This window comes from Beta vulgaris, chromosome 1, assembly GCF_026745355.1.
Source record: "Beta vulgaris subsp. vulgaris cultivar EL10 chromosome 1, EL10.2, whole genome shotgun sequence".
Lineage (NCBI taxonomy): Eukaryota > Viridiplantae > Streptophyta > Magnoliopsida > Caryophyllales > Amaranthaceae > Beta > Beta vulgaris.
The window spans coordinates 51,841,530-51,853,758 of record NC_079202.1 but is presented as its reverse complement, the minus strand read 5'-3'; the positions used below and the strand labels follow the sequence as shown (position 1 = coordinate 51,853,758).

Sequence of the window (12,229 nt, the reverse complement as noted above, 5' to 3'; positions counted from 1 at the left end):
TAATTGTGCTTCAGTTAGACTTGTGTATTTTTCTGCTTCAGTTAGACTTATTTGATTTTCAGCTCTATTAATTACGCTTCAGTTAGACTTGTGTATTTTCAGCTAGTTTAATTTTCCTTCAGTCAGAGTTATTTATTTTTCAGCTAGTATTAATTGTGCTTCAGCTAGACTTCTTTATTTTTCAGCTAGTGTTTATAGAGCTTCAGTTAGACTTGTTTATTTTTCAGTTAGACTTATTAACTCTTCAGTTGACTTGTTTGTTTTTCAGCTACTATTTACAGTGTTCAGTTAGACTTAAAATTTATATTTACAAATATATGTCATACACTTATTATTATGAGTTAGATTTTTCATTTTTCAGTTGGTGATTGTATTTTTCCAATTAATTTTCAAACAACTTCATTTACACAAATGTATTCCATTCAAAGTAAGTGTAAATGTACAATTCATTAAAGAACACAGATATAAAATGTAAAATGAGTTCTGTGCATATTTCTACTGTACATTGCAAAATTTAATGTGTGCTATTTCTACTGTACATTATAAAATAATAATAAAAAAGTTTGGCACCTAAGAATAATGAAATTTCAACAGTTGCTCTATTTTCACTTTGTCTCCAAAATTATTATTCAACACATCTTCTACTTTCGCCTCATGTCCCTCCTTCGCCGTAAAATGTGTGCTTCTTTTCTATTCGTCTTCTTTGATCGATTAAATGCTAATTTATCTAGAACAGCCTCTTTATCCTTCCTTATCTTCTGTCTTGCCATCATTCAGGTTTCTTTGCAGACCAAACATAACAGTCATGCTTCACTTTCTCTCTCAGTTTGTTTAAAGGATGGTCCACAAGACGAAGAGCAAGCCTACACCGCTCAAGGTTTTTGGTGGCTGCCTAAAAAATAAAAAAATCAAAACTATTAAAAAAGTTTCAAAAATGTAACAATTACAAAATAAAACTAACTGAAAATAAACAACAACATCAATAGTCTTTATAGTGCTTCATTGTTTTTCAGGTAGTCCTTATAATGCTTTCAGCTAGTAATGATTGTGTTTCAGTTAGACTTGATTGTTTTTCAGCTAGTATTTATTGTGTTTCAGTTAGACTTGTTTATTTCTAAGCTAGTCTTTACAGTGCTTCAGTTAGACTTCATTATTTCTCAGCTAGTCTTTAGTGTTCAGTAGACTTATTTCTAGTAGTCTTTAGTGCTTCAGTTAGACATCTTTGTTTTTCAGCTAGTCTTTCAAGTCCTTCACTAACTGGCTATCATACCTTTTTCTATTAAAAAACTTTCAAAAACAGAAATGTAACAAGCAAAATACTCCCTAAAAACAATAAAGTAATCATACCCTTTTCAGGTCAACAAGTGCACCATGGTTAGTATTTTGACCGTCATACAGCTCCATGGTTTTGATTGCATAGACACCACAATCAAAATTGTTGTCCTTGTTTCTCCAAGGGAAGTAAAGAGTTGTTGTTTGCCAATGGTGGAGACGATCAAAATCACGACATCTCATAGTCTCTTGCATAAAAGAATCAAAAGCACGACACTGCATTTGAAGATCAAAAAGTAAACAACAATTTAAAAACAAGTAATAAAATGGAACAAAAAAAAAAAATACAAATGCTCATAAAAAGGTACGTCCAAAGTATGTAAGACCATTAAATTCCTCATGCTTATATCTATCAATGTCCTTCATGTCTGTACGATTGTCGATATTTTCAATCCTTTTTGCTTTCTTGTTCAGCACCAAGACAGTATAATGATCATCCTTGTGAACAGGAACAAAAATCTGGAAGATAAACATAAGATGCAAAAGCAATAAGTCTACCTGACAGAGTAACATACACTACCTGAAATACTAAAAAACTAGCTGAACTAAAAACATACACTAACTGAAAACATAATATAGGACTAACTGACAGTAACAATACACTAACTGAAAGAGAAAATTACACTAACTAAACAAACAAATACTAAAGAAAACATAAAATAATACTAAGTGAAATCAAAACAAATAAAAAATGGTTAACAATAATACAACTAACCAGTTCAGCTTCTCGAATATCATTCCCTGGAAATGATTTCACCCATGAAGAAATAGCTTCCTTACATTTCTAACCACTTCATTCCCTAATGTCTCTTTTTTGCTCATCACTCAAATTACTAACCACTTCATTTAAATGGGAATAGTCTGACAATACTTGTAGATTAATTGACTTTATTTCTTGCTCAGTGAAATTCCTAACAAAAGTGAACAAAAGTAACTTTAAAACATAAAAAAAAAACACAATCATATAATATAAAAGGAGAATAATGAAAAAAACATACGATCTATCAAATGTGTCTTTCTGCTGATCGGGATTAGATCTTGAAAATGAAAACTTGATTGGTGATACATCAGATTTGCCTTTCCTCTTAGACAAGGATTTATCACATCTGAAAGAAAGAAAGTTTAATCAAACAATAAAACTAACTGGAAAAAAAAACAGCATCAACTGAAAAAATACAAAGATCAACTGAAAAAATACCAACATCAACTAAAAGCAGACCACCATCAACTGAAACAATAGCCTAGATTATTTTTCAGGTAGTCTATATAGTGCTTCAGTTAGACTTCTTTGTGTTTCAGATAGTCTATATAGTGCTTCAGTTAGACTTGTTTGCATTTCAGCTTATATAGATTGTGCTTCAGTTAGACTAGTTTATTTTTCAGTTAGTCTTTACAGTCCTTCAAAGTAAGTTCTTTATTTTTCAGCTAGTATTTGTTGTGCTTCAAGTAGCCTTGTTTATTTTTCAGCTAGTTTACATAGTGCTTCAGTTAGACTTGTTTATTTTTCAGCTAGGTCTATATAGTGCTTCAGTTAGACTTGTTTATTTTTCAGCTAGTCTATATAGTGCTTCAGTTAGACTTGTTTGTTTTTCAGATAGTCTATATAGTGCTTCAGTTAGACTTTTTTTCTCAGCTAGTCTCTACAGTCATTCAAAGTAACTTCATTATTGTGCTTCACTTAAACTTGTTGGTTTATCAGCTAGTCCTTATTATTTCATTTAGTATAATTATTCTTTCATTTCATTCTATTCCAATTACACTTAAAATTTTCATTGAAAATTTACATTGCTTCAGTTAGACTTGTTCGTTTATCAGCTAGTCAATATAGTGCTTCAGATAGACTTGTTCGTTTATCAGCTAGTAATATAGTGCTTCAGATAGACTTGTTCGTTTTTCAGCTAGTATATAAAGTGCTTCAGATAGACTTGTTCGTTTTTCAGCTAGTATATAAAGTGCTTCAGATAGACTTGTTCGTTTTTCAGCTAGTATATAAAGTGCTTCAGATAGACTTGTTCGTTTTTCAGTTAGTCTATATAGTGCTTCAGATAGACTTGTTTGTTTTTCAGATAGACTTCTCCGTTTTTCAGCTAGTCTATATAGTGCTTCAGATAGACTTATTTAGTTTTCAGTTAGACTTATTTAGTTGTCAGCTAGACTTCTTTATTTTTCAGTTGGTCTTCTTACTACTTCATTTAGTATAATGACTCTTTATTTCATTGTTTTCCAATGAGACTAAAAATATTCAGTTACAATGAGACTAAAATCAACTGAAAGAATATAAGAAGCAACTGAAACAATACTAGAATCAACTGAAACAATACAAGAATCAACTGAAGGAATATAAATATCAACTGAAAACAACATCAACTGAAATAATACAAGTAGCAACTGAAAGAATACTATAATCAACTAAAAGAATATAAATATCAACTGAAAAACAACAACAACTGAAAACATGTGTATAAAACAACAAAAACTGAAACACAAACCCTAAAAACATGAAATAAATACTCTGATAAACTGAAAACATCCAAAAATAGAAAAAAAAATATCTAAACTACTCTAAGAACTTGAAATCCACCTTGGATCATAATCACCATCTTTCTCTTTCTTCTTCCCAGCAGTAGACAGTGCCAAAATTTTTCCTGAAGATGCGAAACTCTTCACCTTCTTCGACTTCGGGCTACATTACAATTACAACAACAAAAACGCTCAAATTTTGAAAACAAAAAAAAATTTGCAGCAAAAACAAACGAAATTATACCTAGAATCATCATCTCTAATCCTCTTCACCATATTTGCGATGCAAACGTAATGAATTACGAACAAAAAAACACGCTAAGTTTCAACAAGCAGAGAAGCAGAAAAATTCTAGAAATAATCAGTAAATAATATATCGTTTCTTTGAAATGAAGAAGAATCAGTTTTAAAACTAGCGAGAATCAAGTAGAAATCCAAAAAACAGTTTCAAAATCGAAAAAAGATAATGACCTAATAACCGTTATATGTTTTTTCTAAAAATAAACAAAACTGCTGATCAACAAAACAAATATGAAAAAAAAAGAAAGCCCGCGCGTTTTTGATGGCTAAGCCCGTCCGACGGAAGCTATTGGGTCAGACGGTCTGACCCAATACTTTCACTATTATTAAATACTTCCTCCGTTTAGAAATAGTTGCACCATTTCTAACTTTCACGCATGCTGATGTATGATTTCAACCATTAATATCTTTAATTATTAATAAGTAAAATTATAAAAAGTTTATATTAAAAAAATTTACATCGAGACAAATCTAATAAGACCTCCACATGACTATGTTTTTCCTAAAATATAAATCACTAAAGATAATCTAAGTATAAGATGTGAATAGTGCACAAAATAAAAATGGTGCAACTATTTCTAAATGGAGGAAATATATAAGAAGTTATGATGAGTAATACTATTTGATCATATGATAAAAATTGCTCAACCTCATTAACCCCTCTCCTCCTCTGGAAGACTTTATTAATACGCAAAGATAGGAAAGGCTCAAAGCATTATTAGTTGACACTTAACAAGGACTAATCCTTCTGTTTTAAAAAATTCGGATTGAAATGGATGCTTTAATGATTCACTAGATGCTGAAAGAGGTACAAGATTATGGTTGCACTAGTGGGTATGATAGTGTAAGAAATAGTGGGATATGTCAAGAACAACTTTGAGGCATAATGAGTTTGTGGGCTTTGCTAAACGCCACCCTGAAATATCTTACTAACGCCCTGTATTTATACTTGTTATGTATTTATACTTATACATTTCCTCACTCTCTTTTACTCTCCCACTCTCATACATCCTCATTCTCTTTCACTCTCCCACTCTCATACATCCTCATTCTCTTTCACTCTCCCACTCTCATACTTCCTCACACCATCTCATCATCCAAGGACTTTTCCGTCCACTTCTCCGCCCACTTTTCCGGCAACTTTTCCGACCACTTTTCCGGTCACTCTATCTCATCACATATTGAAAGAGGTTGAATGACATCATTCACACCCCCACTCCTCCGGCAACATTTCCGTTCAAAATACCTGCAACTTTTCCGAAAATTGAAAATGCCAAAAAAGTGGTCAAGCGCCTATTTTAGGCGCCCAACCAATGGTACAGGCGCCTATTTTAGGCGCCCAAACCTGTGGTTAGGCGCCTAAAATAGGCGCCTGTACCAGTGGTGGGGTGTCTATTTTAGGCGCCTAACCATAGGTTCGGGCGCTTATTTTAGGCGCTTGTTCCTGCGGTTGGGCGCCTATTTTAGGCGCCTAGGTACTTTTTCGACATTTTCAAGTCAATTTATGGTAAAATGGTCTACTCTGAGATGTTCTAATAAAGTTGAATAAAATCGACGAAAATAGAGACTGAAGCAAAAAATGATTACACTAAACCCCATGTATCTTAAGTTTTGGGGGAGTTGCTCCCGAACCCCCAAACCAGGGTGCTTAGCCCCTGGACCCCGACTCGCTGACCGGTCAACGAGACCCCGTGCTAAGTTTTTCGTAGCATCATGTTTAAGACATTCTATCAGTTTTATTCGAAAAATTTTAAATTACATTAGCATTTCCTTACTAATATAACGAGACGGTAAAAAAACTTGAAGTCGTTGAGAATGTGAATTATCGAAAATTTTTAAAATCTCGTAGTCCTTGAATGGAGGATATGGAAGGGATGAGAGAGAGAAAGTGAAAGATGAGAGGAAATGGAAAAGGTGAGGAGGAATGGAGGGGGGATGGAAAGGGAATGAGTGAAGGAATGGGGAATGGAGGGGAAAGAGAAGGAAAAGCCCTTGTATTTTAATACAAAAATACAAGGTGTTAGTAGATAAAAACAGGACGGTGTTTAGCAAATGAGTGATGGATTTTGGATGTTAAGCCTTCTTTTCATAGGAAGGAAATGTGATTTATTTTTACATATTACTTTAAATTCATTGATCTAAAGATGAGAATATGAAACTTGTGAATCAAAACGTTAAATTCATTGTTGAATACATGAGAGTCGAGGCTACTAATTCAGTGATAAAAAATGATACCATAAATCTCAAGTTTGAGGTTCTTCCCATCATTAAAATGAAGTTAAATTTATTTACAATTGATACAAAGTTTGATGATGCTCTTTCCTAATCTAAAACTAATCTATTCAATAGGTAAAAAATAACTATATGTCATGCTCTAATAATTGACTATGATATAGCCAGGTGAATGTAAAGACAAAAATACAAGGCATTAGTAGATAAAAACAGGACGGTGTTTAGCAAATGAGTGATGGATTTTGGATGTTAAGCCTTCTTTTCATAGGAAGGAAATGTGACTTATTTTTACATATTACTTTAAATTCATTGATCTAAAGATGAGAATATGAAACTTGTGAATCAAAATGTTAAATTCATTGTTGAATACATGAGAGTCGAGGCTACTAATTCAGTGATAAAAAATGATACCATAAATCTCAAGTTTGAGGTTCTTCCCATCATTAAAATGAAGTTAAATTTATTTACAATTGATATAAAGTTTGATGATGCTCTTTCCTAATCTAAAACTAATCTATTCAATAGGTAAAAATAACTATATGTCATGCTCTAATTGACTATGATATAGCCAGGTGAATGTAAAGGAGGGATAATAAAGAAACAAACATGCAAGATATGATTAATTAGATAAGTAATAAGTCACTTGAGACAACTATGAGAAGGATATCCTCAAAATTAGGAAAATTATATCTAAATCAAATATGAGATTTTTAAACTCCCTCCGTCATCTAATATTTTTTATTTTATTATATAATAAATTAAAATATTAATTGAGACGAATCATACAAGACTCCACATGACCATATTTTTTCTTATAAATTGAATCTTTTTTCTTTTTTTTTGAGAATATTCTCTCTAAATATGAATAATGTCAGAATTTCAATGGAGAAAGATAAAAAAACAGAGAGAATATGTCCTTGTAAACATTTGATAGATTTCTATGGACATGCTTGTCAAATCATAACTCTAACCATTAATATATTTAGTTATACATAAATATACTTTCTTCGTTCTATTTTAAATGATACAATTCCTCTTTCACGTAAATCAACGCGCTTCTTTAATCATTAATATCTTTATTTGTGCATACATAAAAAACATAAAAAAATTATAATTTGATAGTATGCATCAAGACAAATCTAACAAGATTTCACTTGACTATGTTTTTTTTTATATATAATAGCGATAAATTAGAGTCAAATTTGATCAATAAATAGTGTCATTTCACCAAATGTTTCATTTAAAATAGAATGGAAGAAGTATAAAATTCTAGTATGATTATATTTTGTTGGCATAGGATATCACAAAAAATGGTTAAAATAGTCTAAAGTCAAACAATATAATATTTTTTAAAAGACAAATTTAATATACACTCAAGTGTATAGTGAGCATAATACACCCAACTACCCAAGACTAGGCCTGGTTATTGGGTGGGTCGGGGCGCATTAGCAGGGCGGGTCAATTGAGGGTCGGTCATAGTCCATAGCGGATCAAGGTTAGGGTCTAAAGGGTCAGGGTCGGGTGCGGGTCAGACTTAAATTAAAGCAGGTCATTAGCGGGTCAAGCCCACTTGAACTTGTTTTACCCAACATTAAACATAACAATAAAACGACAATTATTATAGCATTAAACATAACCCAAAATCTGAAGGCAAACCAGATTATCTCAACACTAAAAATATTCCTTCAATCCAAAAATAAAAATTGAATCAGTAGATATTGAAAGAAAGGAAGGAAAGCCATGAACACGAATTCCTTGGAATACACAAATTGAATACACAAATTGATCCTAATTCCTAAACTGCGAACAATTATAACGAATCTTAAACTGCGAACAATTCTCTGAAATCTGATATCCCGACAATGTCCATAGAATCTCCAGCAATGAAGCAGTGAGGTAAATGCATTCCATGATAGGAAATCAAAAGTCGGAACAAAAGGAAACGCTTTCAAGCAAAGAGCACAATAAACCCTTAACTTACCTAACTTAAGTTCACAATAATGGGCCATTTCATGACAATATGGAACACTTGAAAAGGAAGGAGCAGAAATTTAAACTCCTGCAGATGGAGAGAGGAGAAGAGAGAGAGGAGAGAGAAAAAAAATGAGACCCTTTACTGATTTTAGTGGACAATAATAGTTTAGAGTGGTTGTCCAATAAGACCCAATAAGGATTATTTTCATTTAAAATCCAATAATATCCTTATTCATTAAGGAATTAAGGGGATAAAGCATTTAATAATGGTCCGATCCTTATGCCAATGGACAACCTTGTCCAATAACCAGGCCTATCCAAGACACACCCACGAATCATGATTACCTACTAAGCTAAATGAGTAAAATTAGTGTTGTGTATTGCGACATATTCGAGTCAAGCCGGTTTTATGATGAATTAACTAAAAAAAAGCGGGAAATTATACTCCCTCCGTTTTTTTAGACGTAACATTGGACTTTTCACATTTGTCGAGGCACAACTTTGATCGATAATATCTCTAGTTGTATAAAAGTAAAAATTATAAAAAATATATATTTGGAAAGTGTATACCGAGACGAATCAAACAAGATCCCACATGACTATATTTTTTTTATGTATAAATAACAATTAATGGTCAAAATGTATTGGATGAATAGTGTCCAAAGTCAATATGTTATCTATATATATATATATAAAGCTAGAAAAATTTGCCTATGTGTCAAGCTATTACTCATTTCGCCACATGTCATCACTATACTTATTCTCATTTTTTTAGTGCCACGTGTAAAATGGATCAATTACAATCTTATAAATTTGGTAAGTTTCACTCAGCAAATGGAAGTACTTTACAATCATATTAGTTCGTGTATAATTCCGGCAAGTTGCTAACTAATAATAAACAATGTTAATATTGATATAACTTACCATTTTACATTACCATTTATGTAACTTACCCGTAGTCGTAGATTTTGATTTATAATGTAGACAATTTATTTTGGAGTTGCGGGATTGATAATTTTCACAACTTTTTATATTGCTTAATTATTACTCCAGTAGAGTACATTATTATTAGATATTATTGTAGTATACAATAATTATCTTTACGTGTCATTTGTCTATATTAATAATGTAGGGTAGCAATAAGTTCGAGTTGGATTAATTTCAAGTTCACCTGATTTCTATTTCGGGTCACTTACCCCTAATCCAAACTTGACTTGATTCTGATTTCAGGTCGAAAATTAGAATTTGAACCCGACCTTTTCGATTTCAGGTTGACCCGAAACCAACCCAAAATGACCTGATTTTAAATTTAATCATTGCAATAATTCAACATATTGAGTGAGTCTTGAATTCAAATGCCAACTTAATCAAATTTAGAATATTCAAGAAACGAGTTTGGTCTAATACAAGTTAGATAAACATAGGTTGGCCTGCCTTGAATTTGACCCCACTTCAAAGTCAGATTACTCGGATTGTTTTGATGAGGTTCAAAAATTCAACCTGAACCTAACCCATTATTTTTTCTGGTCGGGTTGGGCTGACCCATCTTTTTTTTCAGGTTGAAAATTTTAACCCAAATCCGAAATTTTCAGGTTAGATTCGAGACGGGTTATCATATTGGATCATTTAATTTTGACAGCCCTAATGAAAAGATTATATCATGAAATATAAATTTACAATTTATAATCTTTCAATTTTAAATGTAGTCATTCCAATAATTTTGGAATTAAAAAAACTATTTGAGAACTAAAAAAAATCCATGTGCATTATGCACGGGTCCAGATAATCTTAATATAAATTATTTCTCAAATAGTCAAGATGTAAATTATTTCGCAAGTCAATAGTAACAAATTTTAAAAGCCATCTAATCTTTTATTTCTCATTTATATCTTTCTTAAATTATTTCAATATTTAGTTGTGTATGATCACTTCATGATTCTAATGTAAATATCACAAATATTAATTTCTAAATTGAAATATTTTGGGTTTTCATATTTTTTCTTAGATATATGTTATTAATATTAATTATCAGCACATATTTTGCTGACCCGCAAATGAAAACCATGCTATCTAGGGGGAATAGATATTTTTTTTAATATGTAACAATATTGATATAAACAATTAGATTCATTGTAAGAAAATTTATGTGAGCTTAAAGCGAGTTTGAACAAGTTTGACCAACTATATTTACTCAAAGTTAATTAAATTAACTTAAGCAATGTATGTGCTATTAACTTAGTACCATTTAATCATTTATATGGATAATAATAATAATAATAATAATAATAATAATAATAATAATAATAATAATAATAATAATACTGATTATTATAGATAATTTATATTTCAGTATAGTGCATCGCACGGGTTGTAAGCCAATTTTAGACTATTCTTAATACAATATTATATCATTTTAGATAACAAGCCCATTTAGTTATTTTGTTTAAGGTTAAACCCATTTTAATTTATACGATTCTCATTACAAGATCATAATATCGTGTAGGATATTTCTATATTCATTTCTTAGGTATATATTAGAAAAAAATTTATACATTACAATATATATTTCTTTATATATTACAATATACATGAAATTTTTTGATAATAATAATTATGATTAAATGGGTTAAACGGGTAATTCGTTTATCAAATAGGTCGGGTCAGGGTTGAGATTTCAACCTGTTTATTAAATGTTTAGTAAACCCGAACGCAAATCCAACCAAACCTGAACTGATTGCCAGCCCAACTTGGTTGCCTACTCTACTTTTATGTTTATACTATTTCATTACATATTTATATAAATATATATACCATGATTTCAAGGGACGTATTATATAATTTTAAATATATATTGTCATATCAAGAGTTATTAGCAAAAAGGGTTTGATGAACATTAATAACTGATATTTCTATATTCATTTCTTAGGTATATATTAGAAGAAAAATTTATACATTACAATATATTTCATTTATATATTACAATATACGTGAAATTTATTGTCTATTTGATAAGATGAGTTATATGTTACTTTTTTAATAAACTAAATTGAAAAATATATTTTCTCTTTAATTTTTTTTTGTTAATTTACATTTACTATACAGTGAAATTATAATGTCACTACTTTATGTAGGGTTTGCAAAAGCTAACTCAATACGAAATACGACCCGAACCTAACCCAAAATAAGCAGGTTAGGGTTGGAACTTTGACCGATTTTCTAACCCATTGATTAAACAGGTAGGTTGAGGTTGACATTTTCGACTCGAAATTGACATGCTTTGACTTTATTAACTTACATATATGTAGAAAATTCTCGAAAAATATATTGATAAATCTAAAATTTGGTTAAAAAAGTAAATATTGCTAAAATTGGTCACAATTATTATAAGAAATATTAAACATGATACTTTCAACAGTGAACTCTCTCATATATACTTTTAAGAAAATAATTAATATTTTGTATAATACTAATTATGATTAAATGGGTTCAACGGGTAATTCGCTTATCAAATAGGTCGGGTCAGGGTTGAGTATTTCAACCTGTTTATTAAATGTGTAGTAAACCCGAAAGCAAATCCAACCAAACTTGAACTGATTGCCAGCCCAACTTGCTGGTTGCCTGCTCTACTTTTATGTTTATACTATTTCATTACATATTTATATAAATATAGATACACCATGATTTCAAGGGACGTATAATAATAATTTTAAATATATATTGTCATATCAAGAGTTATTAGCAAAAAGGGTTTGAAAAACATTAATAGCTGATAAAGAACGTGAAAACTCAAATGTTACCACAAATGTATAGTACAAAGACGTGGTTCAAAATGTTTTTAAAATACTCCTTTATTATTGTCATTTAATAATTC

At 30.7% G+C, this 12,229-nt stretch overlaps 1 protein-coding gene across 1 annotated transcript; it reads right to left on the bottom strand.

Moving 5' to 3' along the window:
* Positions 1-561: 561 nt before the first annotated feature.
* On the bottom strand, positions 562-1,898 carry LOC130589422 (uncharacterized). The gene is made up of 2 exons (XM_057390671.1): positions 1,348-1,898; positions 562-892 (listed from the first exon to the last, which is right to left on the bottom strand). The coding sequence occupies exons 1-2, from the start codon at positions 1,552-1,554 to the stop codon at positions 770-772; spliced, it is 330 nt and encodes a 109-aa protein (XP_057246654.1). The 5' UTR covers positions 1,555-1,898; the 3' UTR covers positions 562-769.
* Between the last annotated feature and the right edge of the window lie 10,331 nt (positions 1,899-12,229).

Bases quoted from the DNA above. Each gene is read 5' to 3' on its own strand.
- LOC130589422 (XM_057390671.1), bottom strand. From the start codon at position 1,554: ATGCAGTGTCGTGCTTTTGATTCTTTTATGCAAGAGACTATGAGATGT. The intron at 893-1,347 runs GTATGATTACTT...TTTATTTTTTAG, and splicing joins CACTTGTTGACCTGAAAAGG to GCAGCCACCAAAAACCTTGA.